The sequence below is a fragment of the Charadrius vociferus genome, unplaced genomic scaffold, assembly GCF_000708025.1.
Source record: "Charadrius vociferus isolate BGI_N301 unplaced genomic scaffold, ASM70802v2 scaffold129, whole genome shotgun sequence".
Taxonomy (NCBI): domain Eukaryota; kingdom Metazoa; phylum Chordata; class Aves; order Charadriiformes; family Charadriidae; genus Charadrius; species Charadrius vociferus.
Window position 1 is genome coordinate 1,995,169 of NW_009661374.1, and position 27,372 is coordinate 2,022,540.

General features: G+C 40.3%; 1 protein-coding gene across 1 annotated transcript; it reads right to left on the reverse strand.

The window, feature by feature from the left end:
* Positions 1-405: 405 nt before the first annotated feature.
* Positions 406-26,285, reverse strand: BVES (blood vessel epicardial substance). Its single transcript, XM_009893842.1, has 7 exons — positions 26,063-26,285; positions 23,688-23,812; positions 15,279-15,475; positions 14,233-14,341; positions 12,055-12,222; positions 8,377-8,518; positions 406-706 (listed from the first exon to the last, which is right to left on the reverse strand). Exons 1-7 carry the CDS (start codon positions 26,283-26,285, stop codon positions 582-584), a joined length of 1,089 nt encoding a protein of 362 aa, XP_009892144.1. The 3' UTR covers positions 406-581.
* Between the last annotated feature and the right edge of the window lie 1,087 nt (positions 26,286-27,372).

A 27,372-nucleotide genomic window follows, 5' to 3' on the forward strand; every position in this document is an offset into this window, starting at 1 on the left:
CTTAAACTGAAATATTTGGAAAAAAAAATAGTAGTAATTATTAGAATTGTGGAGTCAAGCAGTCAGGTTGGGAAATGCCAGAATTAGAGGCAAGTACCTCTCAACAGACGCATAAGACTGTGTGTACTATTTCCCATGAGACTGTCACAACAATGATGGTAGGTAACAGCAACGCAGCTTTGGAAATATAGTTTCAAAATCCCCCACTGAAAAACACTAACAAAGAGGCTTTTAAGAAACATATGGAAATGAAACTGGGGATATTCTGCACTGAATAAGTCTCCAGAAATTTCAGGCTAGTCAGCCACTTAGTATAAATATACAAGGGCACGAGTCAAAGTAAAATAGAGCAAATACCCTTCTCCAGAAAACAAAACTAAAACTCATGCAAGATGTTTCCTTTGTTTTTTTTTATTTAGAAGTAAAATAAAATGTGACATTTCCATCCAGAAGCCACTGACATATGCTGTGGTAAATTCAAACATGGAGAGGTGGTTTTAGCTTTCAGATTCCTCCCAAATCAACTTCTTCCTCTTGCACTGAAACTTTGTACAAGCTCTGACGCCCAAGGACACGTCTGTTTAAGGCAGCCGCTGGAGTTCGAGCTTATCAGCAGATGGTGCTTCAAAGACGTCATCTTCAACACTTTCTTCTATTGGCTTCATTTTTGCTGAAGTTCTCAGGTAGGGAGACGTCCGGCCCGGGCCTGCCACAGTTATAAAGAAATTACCAATTAATTTAGCAGCACATACCTGAGACATACACCTGTTTGTGACAAAGTGTACGCAACCTGACGATCCTGTCCTAGCTCCCTCATGAGAGGACTTCGTAAGTGAAAGTTTCTCTGTTGCTTGGCCACGGACATCAGGGAATCCGAGACGTGGGACAGCCACGCTGCTAAGAACTGGCAAAGCCTCCGAGGTTCAAACCCTGCGGCCAGCCACGGGCACAGTATTCTCCCCAAATTCAGTGCAAATCCTGACTGCATGAGGTGCCCAACGCTGTGTCCCTGGCAATCGGTTTTCTCACCGCTACACTCACCCACTAATTCCTCTCTGCCAACGACGACATGAGTGTCCACCCTAAGTACAAAAGCCCTGAGTACATCTGCACACTTGCCTTGGCTGTGAAAAAGACTCCTCGGTGTCCTGGGCAAACCTCAGGTGGGTATATGACTACAGCCCGAACTGCCTTAAACACATGATAATGTAAAACTGACGGAAAATACAATATCCCCATAAACAACCACAGAGAAAACAAGATTGACAGGTGAAGGCCACGTAACTTTTGACTGACAGTGATTTCATTGCTCCAAGACAATCTTTTAGAAAAGCAGCAACTCACAGAGCTTGCCAGAGCACAGCGCGCACCACAGCTACTGCTGGTAAGACACTGAATGGAGTTTTTGTGCAAGTTCGCGCTGCAGGTTACCTCTGTCATAGTTAAATTTTCAGCATGAGGGTTAAACCACAGAACTCTCTTGACATCAGCCAAACGGGTTTATTTTCCATTGTTCACTCTGAAATTGCATCTGCACTTGGACTTTTTTGTCCTCCCAGTACCCTCTTCTAGAGTTAAACCACCGCAATGATACAAGGCTGTAAACAGCTAGCATTTGGTGACGAAAAAGATTAGGGAAATCTTTGAAATATCATTTGACAAGAAAAGAGCAAGAGTTAGTGGTCCTGTCTGGCAGATTGTCGGCATACAAGATAAAATCTCAAATTTTCTTGAAAAAAATACTGATAGCCATAACATACTCCTATTGCAGGGCTATCCTTATTACTTAAAAAAAATAATTATCAGATATACAGTAAAGTGTTCTGCTTTATGAAGGAGGACTCATTTGTGCTGCATGTGTTACACACAGAGAACAAAATACAGCTACAGGCAAGACCAGCAGGTTATTGTATTACCGCATTTTTAAATCATACTCACACAACACTGTTTGGAATTAGGTTTTTGGAACTTTTAATGTTAAAAATGTGTTAGTATTTTCTTTTAACATTCAAAAACTAGTTTAACTGCCATGATAAAGGGTTACTTAAACACATTTTTAAACACTGGAATTGTTAAGCACTTCTTTGCACACAGATGGGTTTTTATGGCCTAAGCAAGTAATGGCTAGATCATTTAATTGTCTAAATCCAAGGTTTGTGGGTACACTTGGATATAAAATTGGCTTTGTTGGGAGACACTAGCAAATTACACTCAGAGGTGAAACGATGCCTGAAAACGCTGGATTACAGTTTCAGCTATGTCTTTTTTTTTTTTTTAGATTTTTGTATTAGTACAGTTTATTGCCATTTTGGTTTAGAGTGCTTAGTTCTCTCCAGAAATCAGAAATAAGAAGCCATAAGTCTGTTCAACAGGATTCAATAAGGTCTAATACTGTTAAGTGGTTTCATTTCAAAGACGTGCCCTTATTTTCTCCAAATCCAAAACCCCTTGTCTACTGATGCCCCTATCCAGTGTTGGACAGATGTTCAAGAGACTGAGCCAGACCTTGAACCCAGGCCTTCCATACGCTGCTCTCTTGCACTCTCTCAAGGACCTACGCCCAAATGCCTGTTAAAACGGCATTTCCCATGAAATCCAATCCTGCTTTTAACCACAAGCCGGGTATAACAGAGAGAGCACACATAATGAGATAATACCAATAAAAGCATTACCAAAATGAAACATTTCTACATTCCTGCTTAGCTTAGAAGTTTGCAAATACAGATTCATAGACCAGCAAATCCGGGTGATCTAAACCAAGCAGCATAGAAAAAGAAACTGTATCACTAAAAAGTATATGAATGACTATCAAGCAATAGAATTATTGAATAGAAACTAATACTGAAAGGTTTTTTAAAGGACTGAAAGTTGGGTGAAGCTAGCCTTGTAATCAGGTAGAAGTATTTCTGCTTAACTCAAACTTTGGAAAAAGAGATGCATCAATTTCATTTAGTAATAAATTACATACAGATGGATCACGGATGTCAAGCACAAGTACCACGTGAAAAACAAATCCCACTTTAATACCTTTTTTGAGGATGCCTGCTGAGTTAATGTGATGTTATCAACAGAAAACATCATGCTGCAAACGACTCACTCCGTAAGCATTATAGAACTCTTGTTGGTTATTTCCTTAATATAAAAGCAAACAGTTAGTTGGGTTTCTTAGTTAATTAAATTCAAAACACAGTTTTGTTAGTAATTGTAGTTTGGGACCTACTAATTAGTATTTTTCACTGTTTCACTACTAAACACTTTGGAAAAAAGCTTTATATCAATCTCTTGAGATAACGAGTCAAAGCTGATTGTAGCACAGATAAAAGCATAATTTAAAAAGGTCTGGATTACACAAAAATATAAACGCTCGATTTTTCAAGAATATGGGAATTTGGAGAATAAAACTTATTCGTATTGTAGTAGTTAAATATTGCATTTGTAATGGGAAGCTTTTGCCCACACAACAACCAATCACCTAGCAATGACAAGACAGTATTCCTGTAGAGCTCCTGTACAGATAAGTTTCTCTTATTAATGTCTTATTCTAATTTAAAAAAAATAAAATGCTTGTTATTTCCACACGTTCCTCACTAAATCTTCTGGTTTTGGTTTGCGTTTTTTTTTGTTGTTGTTGTTTTGTTTTGTTTTGTTTTAAAATAAACAAATGTATGATTGCAGAAGGAGGATCCAGGGGAACGGCACTGGGACAGTAAGCCTTAGCACCTATCTCACACTGAATCTTAAAAAGCATACCAAAAAAAAAAAAAAAAAAGAGAGTGCCTGCTGCCCTGAGAGCACCCAGGAGAAGGTTTTTGAAAACACAGCAGTGGGAAAGCAAATGACAGCTTTTCTGTTCAGTTTTCCCCATGATCTGAGAAAAAGTACGTACACGGCCACCAGCCACATTGAATACAAATCTTTAAGCAGAGCTCACCTTGGTAGCAAACCCCTCATTGGCAATGACAGTACCCAGGAATAACTGACAAGCTATTTTGGCAAAAAGAAAGACTGAAGCGTGGCAGTTTAGTGAGTTAAGTAACCTTTCGTCAAGAATTTTTTATCAAACTTTTATAGAAAGTCCAAAATTCTGCAGGGTCAAAATGCAAAGGAGAACTAAAGGACAGCATTTCCCGAGGTGTATGCTACACTGCTGTATGAGTAACCCCTCTGCCCCCCCAAAAAAGGGTAGCACTGGGCTCGGGAGGCTGCTGCCACACCTACGATTGCCAGTGGGGTGCTGGCAGTGGCAGTATCAACTACACCAACCGCTGTCGGACTTGGCAATTTTGGAACACAAAAGACATTTAAACCCCTCTTTTGGGGAAAGTACACCCCATACACCAGGATATAAGGTACACAAACCAAGGAAAAGTTCAACAGAGGAAAGTGTATTTATAAAATATGTGCTAAACACAGATGCATCTTAGGGATTAATGTAATTACAGCTGAACATGTCATGCATTTAGATTACTTTCTCCCAAAGCCAAAATACTGGTGTAAGTGTTTTGCTGCTAAGCCTGAAAGAGAATTTTAATTCTAGCTAATTGCACAAACACAGTTTTACAATATCTTTCAGGCTTCTGAGTGCGCAGATTTGTCCAAGGGCACTCTAAGCAAAGGAGCGGCTTCAATTTCATGGAGCTTTGCTGTGGAACAGGTGAAAAGCCAGTCAAGAGCTCATGGGTAAAGATCAGAGAACAGACCAACACGGAAGACATTCATGGCAGGTATCTGCTACAGGCTGCCCAACCAAGAAGAGCAAGTAGATGGAAGCCTTCTTTTAGGCAACTGGATGAAGCCTCATGATCGCAGGCCTTGGTATTCATGGGGAGCTTTAAACACCCCAGTATGTGGTGGAAAGTCAACAGAGCTGGAAGCAAGCAGTCCAGGAGATTTCTGGAGAGTGCAGGAGACAATTTCTTCACACAACTGATCGACGAGCCGACTAAGGAAGGTGCTCTGCTGGACCTGTCACTGATGAACAAGGAAGAACTCATCAGGGAGCTGAAGACTGATGGTAACCTTGGCTGCAGTGTCCAGGAGCTGGTGGAATTTAAGATACTGAGAAGTGTGCAAGACAAATAGTAGAGTTACAACCCTGGACCTGAGGACAGGGGACTGTGGCTTGCATAGGGATCTGCTTGGCAGGAACCCATGGGACATGGCCTGCAAGGGCACAGGGACCCAAGGACAGATGGTTGATCTTCAGGGACACCTTCCTTAAAACACAAGGACAGCCCATTCCAGTGTACAGGAAGTTGAGCAAGCGTGGTGGAAGGCTGGCATAGATGAACAGGAAAGTCCTGACAGAGCTCAAACACACATACACAAAGTGGAAGCAGGGGATGAGCTGCTTGGGGGGAATACAGAAACATGACCCAAGCATGCAGAGATGGAATTAGGAAAGTCAAAGCTCAGCTGGACCTGGATCTAGTGAAGGGCAACAAGAAGGGCTTCTACAAATACATCAGCAACAAAAGTGAGACCAGGGAAAGTGTGAGGCCATGGCTCTGTGGGGCACAGGACCTAGGGATATGGAAAAGGACAAGATATTCAATAGCTTTTTTGCTTTGGTTTTTACTTTACAGGTTTGTCTTGAGGCCTCCCAGGTCTCTGAGTCTAGTGGTAGAGACTGGAAGAGTGATACCTGACTTACAGGAAAGCTGGACTGAGTTAGGGACCACTGAAGTCAACAGGGCAAGCCCAAGACTGTGGAATCCCATGGGCTGCATCCAAGTGTGCTGAGGGTGGGCCAATGCAATTGCAAGACCCCTCTTTGTAATCTTGGAAAGGTCACAGCAGTCAGGGGAAAGAAAAAAAGGCAAATGTCACGGCCATTTTCAAGAAGGGCAAGGAGAAGCACCCAGGGAATATTGGCCTATCGGCCTAACCTCAGTCCCCAGGAAGATTATGGAGCCTGTCTTCCTGGAAGCCATGTGCAAGCACACGAAGGACAAAAAGGTGACTGAGAACAGCCAACATGGATGCACCACGGGCAGATTGTGCCTGACCAGTCTGACTACCTTCTGTGGTGAGCAGACGGGCTCTGTGGATGAAGGGAGTACAGTGGATGTTGTTTACCAGGACTGTAGTATGGCCCTCCACAGCCTGCCATAGAATCCTTCTAGCCAAACGGGTGAGAAATGGACCGGATATATGGACTACAGCTTGGGTGAAAAATTCGCTGGACTGCTGAGTTCACAGGGTGGTGAACAGCAGCACAAAACCCAGCTGACAGTTGGTTACCAGCAGTGTCCCTTGAGGGCCAGTACCAAGACTTATAATGTTCAATATATTAATGGCCTGGATGATGAGGTGGAGTGCACTCCCGCCAAATTTATAGGCAACAGCCAAGTAGTGAGGGAAACTTTTGATAGGCCAGAGGGTGGCTAGTCAGAATGGGACTTCAGAGGCTGGAGAAAAGAACTTACATAAACTACATGAAGTTCAACAAAGGGAAATTCCTGCACCTGGGACATGACAAACCTACACAGCAGTACAGCCTGGACATCAACTAGTTGGAAAGCAGCTTTGCAGAAACAGACCTGGGGGTCCTGGTGGACACAAAATGGCATACAAGTCAGCAGAGTGCCCCTGCAGTGAAGAAGGCCATCCAAATACTGGGCCATATTAGTAGCACATATTGGGCCACATTAGCAAGAGCATAGCCAACAGGTCAATGAAAGAGATTAAACCCCTCTGTTTAGCACTTGTGAGACAGGATTTGGAGTGCTGTGTCCAGTTTTGGGCTTCCCCGTACAAGAAAGACATGGACATACTGGAGCAAGTGCAGTGGAGAGCAACCAAGATGGTCAGAGGCTGGAGCACATGACGTACATGGAGAGGCTGCAAGAACTGGGTGGGTTCAGCCTTATGAACAGATGGCTCTCAGGGGATCTTACTGGTGTCTTCGGCTACCTAAAGGAAGGGTATAAAGAAGACAGAGCCAAACTCTTCTCGGAGGCATGCACTAAAGAACAAAGGACAACAGTCATGAGTTGCAATAAGAGAAATCTTTTTTCACCATGAGGGTGGTAAGGCCCTGGAACTGGTTGCCCAGAGAGGCTGGGAAATCTACCACATTGGAAATTTCAAAGTTTGACTGGACATGGCCCTGAGCAACCTGGTCTAGCTGACCCTGCTTTGAACACGGGGTTGGATTAGACAATCTCCAGAGGTTCCTTCCAACCTCAACTGTTCTGTGATTCTAAATGTCCTTTCAGGGAACAGAGGAGAAATAAAGAAAACAACACCGGAATTTTCATCAAATTATGTCCCAGGTGTCACCCTCAGCATTCTAGTAAGGTGAAACACTAGCAGGGCTTTTGCTTCCATCTATCTGGGCATGCAGACTATACCAATGTTAAGAAGTGAAAATAGATAGGCCCTCCAAGTCTGAAGGAGTTCCTGGATAAGAACTGTGAGGAACACAATGGAAAACAGACAATTAAATGGGAAAGTGCAAATACTTTAAAATACTTTCTCTTAGCAGAGTTTAACCACAATAAATAACTGGCAGTGATTTTTTTTCCCTTATATATTTGAATTCTAATTACTAAAGAATAATATTTTCCAAATCAAAATAACTAATCCTACATGATCCTTTTAAATTCTGTTAAACTAACAACTTACGCCAAATGAGAAAATTGAGCATCTTCTGGGGTTTTTTGTTCAAAAGGTGCTTTCAGAGTTCAGGCTACTGTTGAAGCTGAGATTCGGGAAAATTAAAAGTTAAAAATAACAATAGCCCAGAAAGAATAATTTAGAAGGTTCCTATAAAGGAATAAATTCCAAGAGTAGAAGCAAAAAGGTCAGACATGGCTTACTGCCTCATTTCATCTGTTCTTTACTACTCCTGTCATTCAAAGCAGAGGGAAGGAGAGCCTGAGGGACGTTTGGAGCATTTCCAGGTGACATCAAAATATTAACTGCACACCACATTTCTCCAGACCCTGCCAACAGAAACTACCTCAGGAGAAAATACAGAGCACCAACTTGCTGAGGGAAAGTTTTGTTTGGGTTTTTAATTTCTCCAAGCACTGGTCACAGACCAAAGGAGATATGACTGTGACAGGCACTGTACATTCAGTTTTGCACCATTGCTGTAAACATTCCACCTGATGTCTACACATGAACATTATGCCAAATACTATTACAATACATGCTGTTTATTTGCCAGTATCTACATGAGGTAGCTTCAGTCAGCAAACAAAGCCTTATGCATCTTAGGAATTCCTTACAGTTAGGTCCCTCCACTTACTACAGCAGCATCCAAAAAAGCTAGTCTGCTCCCACTGAAGGCAAGAGGACTTCTGCAATCATCTCTAATGATCAACCAAGCTGTGTTCAAAACTGGTATGAACTATTTTGAGCACTCACGGAGAGAGGATGCAGACGAAGTCCCGCGAAGAAACATCTGCAAGCCATCCTCACTGTCACTGCTACTGGCCATACTGTTTCTCATCTGCATCACAGAGAGCTGTGAGCAGAGACTAGGCTGTCGATCAATCTTTTTTGAAGCCTAAAAAAAAAAAAGAAATAATTATTATTTTAAAAAAGGTATCAAGTAAATTAAAATAAAAATGGAAAACTGAGAAGCTGAGAGAGTTGGGGCTGTTCAGCCTGGAGAAGAGAAGGCTCCGGGGAGATCTCACTGTGGCCTTCCAGTACCTAAAGGGGGCCTACAGGAGAGCTGGGGAAGGACTTTTTACTAGGTCATGTAGTGATAGGATGAGGGGGAATGGATATAAACTGGAAGAGGGCAGGGTTAGATTAAACACTAGGAAGAAATTTTTCACTTTAAGGGTGGCAAGGCACTGGAACAGGTTGCCCAGAGAGGTTGTTGAGGCCCCGTCCCTGGAGGTGTTCAAGGCCAGGCTGGACGTGGCCTTGGGCAACCTGGTCTAGTGGGAGGTGTCCCTGCCTATGGCAGGGGGGGTGGAACTCGATGATCTTCAAGGTCCCTTCCAACCTAAACCATTCTATGATTCTATGATAACTATTTCCTCTGTAGTAGATGCTCTGGTCTCAGCTATGACTATTCGTGAATCAAGAAATTGGTTAGAACAGAAGATTCTATGCAGTGTAAATTCGTTTAAATGTAGAAGATGCCAGAAATATATTGGAACTAGAATACTGAAAAGCATGAAACCTCAGATTAATTACTCATTAATTACTCCATTTTAATTCTGTTTTGCACTGGACTTTTCACGTCTTTTCCTACAGAAAGGCTGATTTCTATTATTTGGTAATTCATTATTTAGGTATGAAGTTCTGTAATTAAATACAGCCTTTACGATGAGGCTGGTCCTCCTTGGTAAATAAAACAGCATGCTATATATAGAGTTTAGCAAATTATATCTTAAGAGAAGTTTGTTCACTTTCCTGGCTTTTTGTTTCATCGTGTTAGAAAACAGTGAATGACATTCCTTCCTCGTAGATGATCATCGGGCTCTTGATTTTACTGAAGACACATTAAATGCCTCACATGAACATTATAGTCTGCCTGTCAAATGGTCTTAGGAACTTCCATTTGCTTTGAGTAGTCTTCCTGAGAAGTCTTTGTACTATAATATTCATATGAAACCATACATATTTTGTTAATATTACTGTAAGTCAGAATGCTATTTTAGGTGTATGTGGAAGATCATAATCAATTACGAAAGCATAATGGATAACTCAACTTTACTGAATTTTAAAAGTCAGGAATTAGTGTCCTATTTCACGTGAAGAGGAATGAGTATTTTCCCAACAGTAGTGAAAACCTCCTTAGGTAGGAAAAAGTCACAGGGTTCCTTACAAATAAATGTATACCTTTCTGTATTCCAACATATAATGAACAGATACTCTTACAGAACTCAACTACAAAATTTGCTGTTGAGATTGTCACCAGTTAAAAAGCATTACAGACACCAGTAATATATATATTTGTCAATGAAGCCTGTGAGAAGTGACATGTGCATAGGGTGCTGGCAATGGGGAAGTGAAGGAGAATTTATTTGATGGTTCTTGTCCTCTGTTACGTAGGAAGGGCTTGTGCTACAAGATTTTCATTTGAGGAAGAATAAAAAGGTACTACAAATTTCCCAAATGCTCATACTTATACTTTATAACATACATTTTCAACAGTTACTCTGATAAAACAGCTACAATAATTTCAAATTCATGTGACTATTGTCACTAAAAATAAAGACTTGGTACAAACTGAAGTTATAGTGTGCAGATGTTAAGCCAAAGGAGGGGTGAGGTTTGGTGGTTTGATAAGAAGGTATGATAAGGACCTTTCACTTAAAACCAACCAATTACAACATTGCAATGAGTACTTCGTTATACGTCAATTTCAAGAAATATTTATACTAGTGCTGAAGCTTTACAGTGCCAGAATTCAGCAGCACAAGTGTGTTGCAGATGACTTTGTATACTAGGTGTGTAAAAAAATACATCCACGTGTAAAAAAAGAAAATGAGGGAAGGAAAGAGGAAAGAAAAGAGGAAAATAAAATAGAGAAAAGAGAAAAAAAAAAGAGAAAAAAGAAGAAAGAGAAAAAAGGGAAAAAAGGCAAGATGAGAAGGAGTGGGGAGAACAGCAGTCTCGCAGGAGAGGCAGTCTGAATGCAATCCTTAACACACACAAGAGTTACGTCGCTACATGTTCCTTTCAGATGCCACACTCCAGAAATGACTTACTGTCTATGCAGATGTGGGCTTTATTCAGAACATTCCCCTGTAGTTCTTTTTTACTAAAAAAAAAGAAGCTTTAACCACATACTTTATGAGATGTATTTTATAGAAAATACATTCCTGCTAGATCACTTTTATCTTACTGCATTAGTAAGATTAAAACAGTGATCCGAAACAGTTTTGAGGATCTGATTGCAAGACAGTGTAATCCTCTATTTCATTGATCAGAAAGCAGAATAAGCAGTGCTTTACTGCTATTAAATTGTTTCTCCAGCAGTTCCTTCTTTTCTCATTTTATAGCGAGTACAAAATTGAGCAAACCTACAATGTCTAATTAGCCATAAAGACATGAAAAGTTAAGCCTGTTGTATAGTAGCAGTGGCAGTCATTCCTTTTGAATCATTTTCTAGTAAATTCACAACTTTGCAGGAGTAACTATTTAACCTACAAACGAGATATTATGGGCAATCTGATGAGAAGGATTTTTGCTCTGAGTTAGTGTGAGTTAAATCAATACAGACAGAATAGAAAATACTGTATCATAAAACTATAAAGCTTTTCATAAATGATGGTCAAAGTTCTTCAAATAAATTATATACAAGAACCCTACGGCCACTACATAAATAATAAAAAAACCCAAACCAAAACAAAACACTTGCAGGCGAGTTACTGTCCAAATCTTGAAAAGCCATGTAACTAAGTAAGGAGACAAAATGAAAGTAAAACAAGATAGTCGATATATCCATGACTGGACCCAGACCACTTACCATGACACCTAAATCACACTCCCTCTACAGGCAAAGAAGAATGAGTTATATTCAGAGCACTGAATATTTTATATGCATTTATATTTATTTATATTTTATATGTATTTCATGCCTCCTTCCACTAACTACATCATATCAACCTAATGTTCCCTTTTTTTTTTTTGTATTTGTAACCCTCAACACATGTTGAAATTATTCTTCTTCGCAATCAGTATTACCCAGTTGTTTGACCCCAGCAAGCAAATTCTTTAGGAAGAAACCCTAAAGCTTCTTTGTACAAAGGCATCTGTTTGCTAATGAGAAAAGATATCCAGGGAGAAGCACCTTTTTAGCTCCTGGGCATCATGTCCAGCTGGCTAGAAATATTTGTGCTAGCTGATCAGTTCTGAATCTCAGTTACTCATCTTTCTTGCACATAACTTTAACCAATATTGCTTCCGACAGAAATGTTGTGCTGACTCATACTTTGGCACTAAAAGGCAATGATGAGTGTGAATTCAGCAGCTGATAGCGGCGGGCTAAAAAAAGGTGCTTTAAAAGGATTTAAAATTGAAGTAACAATACATTTGTGTGTGGGAGGAAAGTTCCCAAATGAAACTTCAGTTGCTTACCTTGTCATTTAAGGTCGGATCATTCAATGAATAGAGTTTATTTGTAATATCTTTGCCAATAAGATACTTAAAGATCTCAAAAAGAAATGGCTCAGATTCCAGAAAATATGTCAGCCTTTCCCTGGACCAGCACAGGAACTTACAGTTATCATCTGCGATAATGGTGACCTAAGAAAATATGTGCTCAGAATTAGTACATTTTAAAATTATTTAAAATTAGCATATTTAAACATGCTTTAAAATAAACGATACCATTTATTTTGCGCCTCCAGTTGAAATAAGTCTTAAAGCCATAAAACTTTTTGGTATCCCTTAGAACGTAATATTTACAAAATGTAAAACATCTCAGATATTTATTAGCATCGTATTTTTAACTGATAAGCATGGCCAATTTGTTTTTCAGCAAACCTGGGGGGAGATAACAGGGGAAAATCTCTCATAAGTTCCCAAACTGTGAACTGTGAACTAACATTTGTGTTAAAGAAGGTTTACATATAAAGTCAGTCCTACAGCGATGACACTACTCACATCCCAGTAGGTCTACACGTTACTTGGTTTTATTTTATGTTGCTGTCACCAAACAGGAACAAGTGGTATAATCCAAAGGTATAATCAAAGAGTTTTTAGTGATTCTTTTTTTTCTTTTTTTACAAAAAAGTTTAACCTTTCTCTCCTCACTGTTTGCTCTGCTGATCCTGCAAGTACCACCTTTTAGCAGTTGAGCTAAGGCCCCGTTGGCTCACTTACTGATAATTCAGCTATCGATAGTTATGGAGGAGCTGGCACCCTTTCCAGGGTGGCTGGACCTGACCGGTTCATCCCCCTGTGCCGGCAGAGGGCAATGGCACACCAAAAGCCGTGCCGCTCCGTGATACTCAATGGCGGGTTTTGCAAGGGAAAATCAGCCATCTACGAAGAAATCAGGTGCTCTCTGCTATTGCAAACTAAGGTTACCTCCTGAAAAATTAAAAATATATGAATCCTAAGAAATAATGGGAAACTGTCACGTATGCATGGATTTTAACTTCACGGTCTGCAATACAAGCACGCAGGCTGAGGAAGAATTTGGCAGCACTGCCAGCAGATGGGGTCCTTAAGATTGAATCCGTGTCCTCTTGCAGCGACAACGCTGAGAGCGTTTACCTGTCAGTAACAAGCAGAACTCAGGAGCGAAGGCTGTACGCCGCACCAGATTACAATAATTTTTAAGGCAGGCAGAAGCCTTTCCCCTTCAGAGGGACCGACTCGTAGCCGGTCATCTACGAGAGAAACAGGCTGTGCCACGAGGGCGGCCGTGCTGCAGGACGCCTCGCTGCTGTGCAATGAATACGTCTGGACAACTCTCTCCCCTTGGCGTTAAGCTTAGCGTTTGACTGGAACATATGACATCAATCACTGATTTTAGAGTCTACATGGCTCCCCCTCCCTCCGCTTCTGCCAGGGTATCCGCGTAGATGCACCCAGTCAGCCACCGTCTGCTCATTATTACACATACCCTGTTAAAGAACATCAAGTAAAAAGCAGCAAAATAGCCATTTCAGTACTATGGGGAAAAAAACTTCTCTAACAGTATTTTCTCCCCACAAGCTATAGTATAAGATACCTTTTAATGTACTAACATAATTATACTGCCAGAGACATATACCCTTATTGTTTCCCGCATGAGTATTTTTATTCAATACTGTGATCTCTTTCAACTTATGTTGCTTTAATAACTTTCGAAATGACAGAAGCATTCACACGTTTAGATAAATACCAATTTCAAACTACTTGTGACTGAATTTTTAGTCTTTCATTTTAGTAACTCCAAATATTACACTAATTATTTTTCCTTTTCTGTTTTCAAACCAGTCATGAGACTGCTCACATAATCTCTCTTTCCAGTAAAGCCATCTCTTAAATTATTTGTCCTGAATAATCTCTTAACACAAAATAACTTGGAAACAATAAAAGAGAACAGAACAGAAAAAGCCACACTGTTCAGTGACCACCATAATACTGTTTTGCAGTATTTCATTTTAAAAGTTTTTCTTGATATGGTCCATCATGAAACGCCAATACTAGAAAGCTAACAAAATGACGCAGGCGAAATAGTTCACTGTTGATCAAATTGATACTTTGGGTTTTTTTTAATGAACTCATTCATTCATATGCACTGACATTTAAACCGAAGCGCACCTGGAATTTCTCACCCCGGTTCATCTGCGTTGATCGAAATTCAGGAGAATCTATAAAGGCACAGGGGTAAATATTATGCAGAAAATGCCCTCGATAAGACACCTTCATTCTGGAAATAAAAATACATGAAACAACATTTTAAAGTCACGGAGGTTGATTAATTTAATCTAAATTTGGATATGATTACTGACAATGGTAAAGCAGCAGGTAATAGGCAAAAATATGGTAATCATCTGGAATTTCAGCCCCAGAGCTACCCTATCTTCTGCCCAAACCTCCACTGATTCCAGGCAGAACAGCCAATTTGAGTTACCAGATGTGATGTGTATCCTCAAAACATTCAAAATGAAAAAGGCCTGCAGGCTTACACTGTACAGCCTGACCAGAAGCGGGCTTCCTTTAGATAACTAGCTTTGCAGTAATGAGCTGCTAATGACTTCAAAGAAAAACGATGAAACCTGATGTCACTGTTGCCATCAACAGAAACCGGTTAAAATACTGGCCAGAGTTTAGCAAGAGCTTCAAGACTATGGCCTGGCCATGGGCATTTCTTTTACCCTTCCTCACTTGGGTCCTGTCAGCCTCTGGGCAGCACACCTGACCCCTCTGCTTGCACGTACGTGTGCAATGAATCAATTCCAATAGGCCCATTGTTTTAAAGTCTGCTGGAGGGTTATTTTTTCCTTCCCTCACGCACAACATTTTTTAACCTTAAAACCTAAGAATGCACTGAGAAGATGACTTAGGTATCTAAGACTCAAACAAATCTCTTGCTTGTTCTGGAAGACACTGCCTTTGGTATTACACAAATATAATTCCCACTAAAATCCATGCAGCTCCACACACAAGTGGAGAAACAACATGCTCCCACAGTAAGAGACATCACTGTCATTTGAAAACAGAGTCACAAAATAGTCTACGGCTATAGACTATTTGGCTGTAGACCATGACATGGTACAAACAACATATTTTAGAAACCTAACAACACCCCCAACAACTTTCTAATCTATTCAACCATCACACAGAACATAAAACTGTCCCCAAGCTTTAAAAAACCTACTAAAAAAAGGATGCTTAGCCTATCATCAACTGATGTTTTATCTTCTGCAGCATAGGCTTGACCTGTCTTTAAAGTCTGAATGTTGCAGAATTGTCCAGTTAGCCTTTGGAAGAGCTCTGGAGGCACATGAAGAGGTTCAAACATTCTCTTGTAGAGGCTGCTAAGCTCCTTTTCTATCTTGATCTACAATGCAAAAACAGAAGACATCAATAAACACAGAGGCATTAGTTAAAAAAGGCCAAGCCTGCGCGCATCGTTTAGTTGCTACATTTGATGAACATCTTTGTTTTGTCTAGGCAAGGAAAGAACTGGTAAATGTGTGACATCTATCCACAAACATTTCCTAGGATAGGGTGACCAAAACTTTATCTAAAATGAGCTAGGCTGGCACACTGGTGCTTTAGGATGCTGTTCCATCCAAGTGGCACATTAAATCAGACACAAGGAGTCTTTTGAGATGTCTGTTGATGTAACAGCGAACAGGATTTGGGCCAGAATTACACAGGAAAAAAATGAGGTTGCCTGCATTTTTCATACCACATGCACACCTCGTTCTGGCCATCTCTCAGGCTCCCCTGAGAGCCCCTTTTCATCCCTGAGCTTCTTGGCTTACTTGCACTAGAAAAGCAGTACTATGAGTCCTGAAAAACAAACCCATCATGTTGAAACCACATGTGATGAGGGAGGGAAAAAGAAAAAAAAGACAAACAACGTGGCCAGCTGAACATCCGACATCTAGGAGCCCACCCAAACTCGGGCAGCGGCAATGAGGGAAAGGATGTTGGCTGAAATCCCAAGCCTGGAAGTCTTTCTTGAATGAAGGCAGCAGGGAATGAGACAGTGTCACAGCCTCCCCAAAAGCCGAGGCAGCCTGAAGAAAGCCCTGCATATTTGGTGGGAGGAAAACAAATTAGAACAATAAGCATCAGATAATGAAAAGATAAAATATACACAGGACAGAGAATAAGGAAAAACAACCAAGAAAAAAGGCAGAAAAAGAAGAAAAGGAGTCACTTCTTCAACAAATGAGACTATTCCAAGTTTATACATTTTTCTGTATTTCTTTATATTTCAATATTAAAACCAGGGAAGGAGAGAAGGCAGCAGCACAGGAGTCCAGGAGTCACTTTTCAGCTGACAGTAGCCAACAGTGGGAATTGAGAAACTTCTGGTCACCTTGAGTCTAGAGGAGAGGGGGAATCCAAAATGACCATGGGAGACCCCGGGCTATCTGAGGCCCATGAGGGCATCAAACTGTCACTATTCCCTCCCCAGGAAAACATTTTAGCATGAAAATATTAGTCTTTAACCCCTAAGAGATGTATGTATGCCACATCAGAAATCCTCCCTGACCTGTTTTACCTCTGCGTGTGAAACAGTAAACCAGGCATAATAAAAACTTTTTGGAAAATTGAGGTTTCCTTGTTACATTTCACATTATTTAAATACAGAACAAATTGAGCTGAAGCAGAAACTTTCTAGATGTGTGGAACTGTATTTGGAGGATTAGACATGTAGCTTCAGTCACTGATGCAATACATGCTACCGACGCCGTAAGAATCGCTCTGGCAGTGACAATCCAGTGGGCAGAGATTGTGGGTTAATCCCACAGAAATAGTATACAATTCATTATTAAACTGCTTAGCAGGAAGACGCTTAGCTGCATGCTGTTATCATTTCATGACTTCCCAGCCTTTATACTTCCACAAAAGTTCAACAAAAGGATATCCCAAACCCGCAGACTTCACTTTTTACCCAGACAGCCTCAAACCATGCGAAGTAAAAGCAAATTTGTAAGACAAGAGGAGTTTTATGCAGCTTCCATGTGAAACACACCAATACCCATTTCTAAGGGCTTAATGTAAAAAATTCCTGTGAGAGCGCTTCTGAGAACTTTCTTTTCCTTACCTACAGCCAAACTTATTGTCAACTTTGTGTCCAGTATCTGTGTACATTTACCACCCACAACTGTATTAAAGCATTTGGTTTCTTTGATTTTTTGATCTGTCCATACACAGCTTCAGTCAAACGGGAATCACTGCCTCCTCAAAACATTTACATGGATCTTTCCATTTCATTAGACTGTCAACATTTTGTTAGGTGTCCCTCCTTCTACAAATTAATCTCTGCCCAAGAAATGCTACCAGAACCAAGAACAGGAGGGCTAGAATATAAATGTTCAGACAAGATTAACAATAAAGTCACAGAATGACATAATGGTGGAAGTTGGAAGGGACCTCTGGAGGCTATCTGGTTCAATGCCCTGATCAAGCAGGGTCACCTAGAGCAAGTTTGCCCAGGACTATGTTCAGATGGTTTTTGAATATCCCCAAGAATAGAGATTCCACAAACTCTCTGGGCAACATATGCCAGTGCTCCATCACCGTTACAGTAAAAAAGTGTTTCCTGACGTTCAGACGGGCCCTTTTGTGTTTCAGTCTGTGCCCATTCCCTCTGGTCCAGTCACAGGGATACTGTTGTCCCTCTTTGCTGCAGGGGCCCATTGCTGGCTCCTGTTCAAGCTGGTGTCCACCAGGACCTCCACATCCTTTTCTGCAAAGATGCTTTCTTGTTGAGCTTCATGAGGTTCCTGTCAACCCATTTCTCCAACCGAGGTCGCTCCAGTTGGCTGCCCAACCTTCTGGTCTATCAGCCACTCCTCCCAGTTTTGTGTCATCAGGGTACACTCCGCCCCATCATCCAGATCATTAATGAAGATATTGAACAGGACTGGGCCCAGTATTGACCCCTAGGTTACACTGCTAACATACACACTAGTGTAGTGTGTACAGTACATACCTCCAACTAGGCTTCATACTCCTAATTACCACCCTCAGCCCAGCCATTCAGCCAGTTTTCAGTCCATTTCATTGTTTCCTCATCCAGCTCCTACTTCAACAGCTTCTCTGTGAGGATTTTACGGGAGACAGTGTCAAAAGCCTTACTGAAGTTAAGATAGACAATATCCACCACTCTCTCCTCATCTACCCGGCCACTTATTTCATTGTAGAATGTTATCAGGTTAGTTAAACATGACTTCCCCTTAGTGAACCCATGCTGGCTGCTGCCAATCACCTTCTTGTCCTTCAAGTGCCTGGAAATGGTTTCCAGGATTAGTTGTTCCATCACCTTCTGAGGGACTGAGGTGAGGCTGACCAGCCTGCAGTTCCCTGGGTTCTCCTTCTTGCCCTTTTTGAAGAAAGCAGCAGCATCTGCTTTTCTCCAGTCCTCAGGCGCTTCTTCCAGTTGACCTGATTGTTCAAAGACTATCAAGAGTGGCCTCACAATGAGATCAGCCAGCTCTCTTGGCACTCGTGGGTACATGCCATCAGGGCTCATGGTCTTACGTAAGCCCAGTACATCATCTGACCTCAAGTTATGCTGGTTTCACACTGAATCAATCACTAATTAAAACCTCCCCCAGTGACTACATTTACATGAAACTGAGGTTTTTAATTTTCTGTATGTTCCTTATGCCACAGTCCTTAACACCTCAGAGGACCTCTACATGGACAAAACAAAGATTAAATTTAAAACTAGTAAGAGAAATTGTCTTGTGTCAGGGATTGCCCTAAACTGTTTGATTTCTAAATACGTTCCGTGTACCTGTGAAGTTCGATGACAACTAGCTTTGCCCACTGGTTGTCCAGGAACTCCCTCATTTTAAACAGCCATCCAAAATCAATTTGCACCTCTTTCTATACATGACCACAGTTAAGTTCCTTTCTCAGATGAACATATAGGTAGCTCCCAAGACTCATGAATTCAAAACAACACATCCAGACCTGAGAACAGGATTTGGCCCTGGAGTGCTAATGCAGCCCCTTAACTAGCACATAATTCAGGTTTCATGATGTTCCTCTAATGTATAATACTTGAAAGAGAAAGCAGCCATAATCAGCTTCTTAAAGGTTGATCAGGTTGGACACTGCAGATATATTTTATATGGTCTCCCTCGTAACAGACTATTCACCCTTCACAAGCGCAGCTGACTGCTCCTGCAGTCATGCTTGTGGGTCATATTCCAAATAAGCCATAAGGGTAGGTGTAATGTTTTGTTCAGCAGTGGTTGAAATATTCTGGGATGCTGCCAGAACTCCGAGTCAGAGCTCTGTAGAGACACCGATTAGACTCTTTCAGCTTCCACTCAGACTAAAAAAGCCAAGTCTGTAAAGCTCCAAGGAGTCAAAGAGACAGAAATAATCTTCTGGTCAGAAAAGAAACTCACTGCTGTTTTGCATGCTCCATTTAATAAAATAAATATTTAACAACTGAACATATCAATTATTCATTTTGTAATATGACTAAATGTAATTATTCTTCCATTCCTTCCTTTCCTTAAAAATGTCATTTGTGAGGATGACCAAATAAAATTCATTTTGAGACGGGCAATACAACAGCTGCAGACAGAAAATCTCTTCCTGAGAATTTTTTTTTTTTTTCCCATTCTCTAGCTTTCTACAGGGAAAGCACTTAAAAATAGCGTTCAAGCTCATAATTAACAGAATGTGTAAGACAGCTATAAAGACACGTGTGACTACCAGGTATCACTTCAAGTACGCTTGCTGATCATGGTCTGTATCAAAGAGATTCATATATTGTTTGAGATATTACCCTGATTCCATATAATTTCAACCATTGTTTAAATTCACCTAATTTACTCGGTATTTAGAGCCCAATTTTCAGAGAAGCTGAGTACCCACAGTTCCCAGACCCCAGCTGCAGTGGTAGGAACACAAATCTGGAAGCCAGACTCCAATTATCCACTGTGTTACAGTTTATATCAGCATGAAGCAACTTCTTTTTTTTTTTTTTTTCCCGCCTCACACTGCTAGAGAGCAGCAATGAAGACTACATAAAGCTATGTTAGTAGTTTACAAAGGTTGTGTAGGTTTGCTCTCTAGCTGTGGAGACGGACGTCACTATCACATCTTGATCAGATATTGGGTGGGTGGGTGGGTTGAATTACACTGGACAACCAGCTTAAACTAGATGCTTAACTTGGAAACGGACGAAGTGAGACAAGATGACTCCAGTTCCTATTTCACGAGGTAAATCTACTGCTGCAGAAGTAAAGACCACAAAGTTATCTGTACTCTTTGAAAATGCTCTTAATTGTTAGACTCAAGTATTACATGCTTCCTCTCGGAGGCTTTTCATTTCTGAGAGCACCCACGTCCTAAATGATGTAATATTTCAGTACAAGTATCAGAATGTACCTGAGACAACTTAAGAAAACAGTCACTGCCTATGTAGAGCACTTCCCAGTTAAAACTATTAGATATTCCTCCTACATTTCGCTGTTTCTATTTCCTGCACATTTCTGTCTTTAGAAAGCAGTTCAATATTGCAGAAGATGAAGGAAAAAAGGGAGAGATTCAGTAAAGGCATCTGTGATGGTGGTTTCATGATTTTACTTTGTTCTCTATCCAAAATTATAGAGAGTATCAAGATGTAGTCATACATTTTAGAGTCAACAGAACTGACATTTGGGTTAGGGTGGCTCTTCTGGCAGTAACTGCAGTCTCACCAGAAGCAGCATCCAGGAAGTCTTTGCAAGGAAGACTGTTCCTGCAAGCTCCCTTGTTCCATTCAAGATCTGGAGCATGGAGCTGGGGGCATCGATCTGAACTAAATGCTGTAAGCTTTACCACCACCAAAACCTATTTTGAAAGAAGAGCACGCACATCTACAAAGGTCAGGGTTAAATGACTATGCCACATGTGTCAGAGAGGTTTCACGTCACCAAACATGAAAGTTGACATGGTTGAACTGTAAGTTTCACTTTTGTTGTTCATTAAATTGGTGGAAGACCATATCTGGATCATAGCGGGATACATAGAGTTCACATTTATATTCAGAAAACTTATTTTAAATGCAGCTGACTTCAACTACTTATTATCTGCCATTTGTTAACACAACTGTAAGTACTCTCACTGTCTAAGACCGAATTTTCATTAGATCTTTCCAATGCTTTATTTTTAGTTTGAGAAATTTTCCTTATCCTTCCCTACAGAACAATGCTATGTTTTGCCATGGACAGAGAGAAAAAGCTACAGTCCGTAAATTCATATAGAGACAAGGGTGAAAAGAGTAGTTTTACATTCACAGTAATTTGGTATATGCATTACCTTAAAGTAAAGCACAAATCCCAGGCCATGATCAGATACAGCAACTGGAGTCATGCAAAGAACTAGACAGATTAGAGTATATATATAAAAAAATACTCCAAAACCATCAGCACAAACACTATTTAAACATTGCTGGACTCAAGCACAAGCTCATGACCTTGGCCAGGAAAGTCCTCCGATGATGCTGTATCCAAGTTAGGACACAGTCAAGCACGAGCACGTAGCCGGGCAGGCACTGCACTCAGGTGGATGCCAGACCTACTAGCTTGACTGCCAACAGGTATCCAGCTGTGCAAGCATTTCTTCGGTGTTCTAGCATGACGTCAAACAGCAGAGTCTGTGGCTGAACCACATCTTGGGTGTCAGTGGCTTGCTGTCTAGAGGTGCAAGTGGAACTCCGGCCCCCTCACAAGTCCTGCTCTCCTCTGGCTTCACTCAAGAGCCAGAGAAGTAGGAATGTGGTTGTCTGAACAGTTTCCACACCATGGATCATGTTGGGTGCAAAGAACTGTTTGGTGTTCTTGCCATGACAGGGGAAGTATTTTGTTAGGCTCTAACACGAACCTGATACTAAACTTCTTTATGCAGGACTTACTAAACCTGCATGGTCTTCTATTCCACAGTGTTTCTCATCCTGTCCCACCCAAAGCTGTCTACAACTCCACTATTATTCACTCTTAAAAGTTCTGCCCAAGTTCTGTGCCTTGAATAAAAGTTCTAAAGGAAAAAAATAAGACTTATCTTACACTAAGTTTCCTTTCAAGTCTTTCTGAAAAAAAGATCTTTCTGTATCATCTCATTGTTGGACAACGAGCAGAGAACTAAACTTGAAAAGGAACTAGTGTTAAGGTGTGCAGGGGGGTGTTTAAAAACAAACAAACAAAACGATTTAAAAATAATTACTGAAAATATTTTGTATTACATCAATCAAAACAGTATAATATTTTTCATGTAATATTCATAAATACTATAATTTCAGAGTTATTCTGCTGATAATGTAACCCCACATAGATTTATAATGTGAAGATTACAGGAATATATCTGTCTTAAATTTTGGAAACAAGAGAATGCAACATTAACATTTTGAACACTTAGCACTTCAATAATATTTGATCAGCACGTAATAGCAACTATTAGTTTAAAGACTATCTAGTTTTGATGTGCATATACCAACAGAAGGTTGGGTTGCTAATAATTTTGCAGAAACAGAAGATACTTCTGGATGAATAATGCCAACAAAATACATTGGTTTTCTACTGGATATACATTTAGCTGAAGACAGAATCCTGGCTGGCACAGAATCCTATAATTTTTGTATACTTTTCAAATATATTCTTAGAGTGCATTTGAAGAAAGTTATCGCAACGCGTCTTTCTGAAGGCATCAAAAGGAGTTGCAAAGTTCCCAGACATGACCCTCAAAACTCAATGAATGCAGTAAATGGGATAAAAGGAAGGATCATCTCACTTAATACTACTCTTCGAGCACCTTAGTCAATTTTGCTGCTTATCTCCAAGATCCAGAGATGTTCAAAAAAGGGCAGCAGCATCTCACTTACCTTTCATTTGCATTAAAAGGAATGTGGCAGTACAAAACATACGGACTAAAGCACTTATCAGCCAAGCAAAGAGTGTGAAGGTCATTTATAGATGGACATCAGCATTTAGTTCTATCTTGAAACAACAGTCTGCTAGGGGACTTGGAATTTATCAGTTTCTTTCACCAACAAAGACGATGTTCAAGACTTAAAAGTGAGGTAGGAAAGTTTAATCCCTCCCAATCTCCTAATTTGAAAAAATTACTGTCCTGGAATGCTCAGTAGTATTTTACTTCAGGAGGTCTGTATGCATGTACTCTTGTGGGTGGGAGAGTGGGAAAAATGACCAAAAAAAAAAAAAAGAAAAAAGAAAAAAGAAACACACAGAATCCCCAAACTATCATTTCTGATCGCTCTGCAAAGAAAATATGTAACCCCTTCCTTACCACGAAAACCAAACACAACAGCCAAAACCAGCCAATAGTAACTTCTAAAGTTAAATCATTTATCAAGAATATGGATTTCAGAGAAATAATTATGTACTGCATATCAGATCATGTTTAAGGTCTGGATCCTCCCAAGGTACCTAACTGACTTCATCCCAAAGAAATCCTGTCTAATTCAAGAACTGCTGTGCAATTCATTGGTTTGTCCAGCAAGGATGGGCAAAACTTCCTTTTTCTTGCATCTTACAAGGCTGCTTGTGCAATTTAGCTGTTATACATACCGGTCTTCTCTTATACACTAGGTATATAAAATGTAGAAGATTCACAACCAAAAACACAGAATTCCAGATCATTATGTCCAAGGCACAACGGTAGAGCGTAGCCCAAATGATGAATAATGCACATCCTGTAAAAATTAAAAAAAAAAAAAAAAGGAAGTTAAATTTCACTGAACAATAAACACATTTGTACAAAGTCATCAAGAATGTCTCCATTGGGTGTAATTACTGAAAGGCAATACATCCTAAAAGCTGTACTACAGTTAGGCTCTGCAGACCCATGCGTGCGCTGGTAGCAGAGCTAATCACGACAATGCTACAAACAGGCACTGAGAGCAGGCTGACAGCAGACTGCAGTCCTATTGCACGGGACTGCAATACTGGAGTGACAGTAATTCACATCTGGACTGGGGAAAGCAGAACAGTGCAGCCCATGATAGCCTGTTACTAAAATGAAGTAGAAATTGGACAGGGGAAGATGGTGTGTCAAGTACAAAAAAAAAAATTAAAAAATTAAGTAGCTTGCAAAACTTTATTACTAGTATTGCATTAATTAGACAAACAAAAGCCTTAAAAAAAAGATCTCCTAAGTTATACACAGATATTTCTGAAAATTTAAAAGAAGCATCACGGCTGCATTTCGATAAGGTCACAACAGGAACCTGAATTCTCTTTTATGACATCAAAGAGAAAATTTCAAATGCTTACTTTTTTTTTTTTTTTAGTTGCTTTACTTTGCCTTATCTTTTAAAGCAATTGTTATTATTCATTCTGTATGACTAGGGATACTATTTTTAGCCTGCAAAGACAATACTTATCAAATGATAGATTTTGCATCAGTGTGTCTCTCACAGATAATTGTGAACCTACTGTCCGATAGAGATGGCTGTAGAGGTCACAGGTTATCTTTTCCTTAAGTTTCATGCAAAGGCAAAAAGCAGAAGGTGCCAAATTAGTGTCCTTTTCCCCTTTCTCCCTGAAGACGATGCCAAATTAATGAACCCAGTATTATCTATTCTGTTTGGGTTGCTGATTGGCAAGGCAACAGTAATGTATGGATGAGAAAAATCAAGATGTGATGACTCTTGATCAGCTGCTTAATTAGAGTACAAGGGATGGGAGGACACAAAGCCTGGAAGAATTGAAGGGGAGTGCTACTGTGGAGTAGCACAGAGGTGGGGCAGGGGCATCAAAGCAAAGGGGACAGGCTCCTAGGAACCAGGTTTCATTACTTCTGTTGCCCACAGAATAAGTCTGCTTCCACTTGCCATCTTGGCTTGCAAAACTGATTCCACATCTCTTCAAACTGCAACAAGACGTGCAGACCAAAGCAGCGAGCTCAGCAAGTGCCGGGCTCCCATTGCTTTTAAAACGAGAACTGCACAGACAAAAGGTCTTGCAATGCTCAGACCCTTGGTCATCGGTGCAGTCTGTTTGAATAAGTTATCCTACAACAGCCATAAAAAAAGAAAAGGCAAGGTCATTGTAAATTCAACCATAGAAGTTCTATCATAAAATTGACCCACGCTGTTATACACATAAGCTTTCTCACTTAAAAGTACTTCAGCATACTCTGTGTTGTGGCACACCTAGGCTTATCTCTGTTGCACTACGATAACTCACTACTTCTCCTTTGGTCACAAAGACCTTGTCCCACACAAAGTACAGGGGCTTTGACATAGCTGTGGGACTGCAAGAGTGTTACAAATGAAACCACACTCGCTTGGTCTCAAGCATGCTCAACTTAGTTTTTCCTCTGAAGTAAAATTTTGGTATCACAAGATGCCTACAGCAGTAGAGGAAACGCAAGTGACTTCAGGAGGAAACAGACTGCGCTCCATATCAAAAGCACATACTTCTAAATCAGCAATGAAAATAACACTGGTGATCCAAAAATGCCATGTGTTTGAACCCACATTTAAAGAACACATGGGGTAACACCAAGCTGCTCAAGGAAAACCTTACCTATTGCAGACATACCAGTCACTGTACTTACTTGAAACCTAAAATTAGGGTTTTAAGGATCCACAGACTTGACTATGATTTGGATTTTAATGAATTTTAAGCAGCCAGTCACATCTGAAGTAAATGGGGTCCACTTGTTTTCTAGTCGACACCTACACAGGTTTGAAGATGCAAGTTGTATTTCTGCGTAGTTTTAAGAGCCTACAGACATGTAACCTTTCTAGAAAAGGTCTGTCAGGGTCAGAAGAGACCCTCACTTACACCAAAACCACCTTCAGCAGAGTACAACGACCATGAATACATGCTGGAATTTAACCATAAGCTGAAAGGACCAGGAGAAAGCTCCATCATGGTCACAAACCGCTATTTCTGTCACAGGAAGGTCGCAAATCTCTCCAGAATAATTCTCCTACCTATGGTGAGCAGGGCTCGCAGAAAAATCATATGAAGATTCAGAGTAGTTGGAATAACCAGTCCAACTGCAAAGCAAATGTTTGCCACGTGGAAAACAAGATGATGAATCTCTTTCCAGTTTTCACATGCAGTCTCATTGAAAGGCACAAGGGTCACATTTTTTAAGTCCGGAATAAAACCTAGTGGCGTAACAGTGAGTGGGCTCATTGCTGTAGTATTCATCTTGGAGACTCCTGCAATGAGAGAGGGGGGCAACAAATAAAAATTGTTGTGCATTAAACTGAAATATATCATACATACACATGGATTTCGGATTATTTTCTCCCTTCCCAGGACGTATTTTCCTTCATGATTCACGGAAAAAAAATTATCTACAAATGCTTTAAAAGGATAAGCTAGATCTATATTTCAGAAATTCTCTACTATCTTTTTCACCTAAGTGCTATGCTTGAAGAATGGCACATCTCAAAATTTGGACCATATGCACATAAGCTACACCGCTTGAACACCAGCTACTGTGACTATCATTGCTCAGGACAACATCCTATGTATTCTTCCTACACAAATAGAAATCACATTTTAGTCTACCATTTATTGAATGGGTCCATGATCTTAGGCAAGGTAAATATTTAAGAGAACTTAACAATCTAGGTAAGAATTCGAAAAAAAAAAGGCTTATGTAGTGCAAGTCTCCTTTATAGCATACAAAGCTGTTCTAAATAAGGAATAGAAGGTCTTAAAGGAGGAACATGTGCTGCTTGATTAAAAAAAAAAGAAAGCCAACAAACCATACAAGACCAAAACCGAAGACAGCCCCAACTTCTGGCTTTCTTGCAGTATTTTCAGGATCATTTGGAGGTCTCTTAAGCCACGTATCATCTTGCACACGTTAACCAGAGTAAGCAAAAACCAACCCAAACCACTGTTGAGAACAGTAAATAAAAACTACTGTTTGTCCTAGTTGATCAGATGCTACCAAATCTGAAAGGGAGATGCTGAAGCTGCCAAGTTATGACAAGGTTGCCAGTCTTTCAGAGAAATCACTTGGTCTACCTAGTATGAGCAAGCTTGCAAGACCTATGGTTGTCTGTGGAACTCCTGGAGAAAACGAGACAGTTAAGAAAGCTGATTTCTAATCTAAAAATACATGGAGGGTTTATGTCGTTGCTGTAATAATAGATCTAGCATATTTTCCTTTCACGCCAATTTAAAAGAAAAAAAAAAAGAAAAAAAGATCTGTGGATCTGTGGACAAATATTTTCCCAATAGAAAGCAAAAGATTCCTATTAAAAACAAACTACAAAGAGAA

Coding starts and splice junctions, on each gene's coding strand:
- BVES (XM_009893842.1), bottom strand. CDS start 26,285: ATGAATACTACAGCAATGAGCCCACTCACTGTTACGCCACTAGGTTTT. Junction 23,813..26,062: donor GCGAGCCCTGCTCACCATAG/GTAGGAGAATTA, acceptor TAATTTTTACAG/GATGTGCATTATTCATCATT. Junction 15,476..23,687: donor TAGTGTATAAGAGAAGACCG/GTATGTATAACA, acceptor TTTGCATTGTAG/ATCAAGATAGAAAAGGAGCT.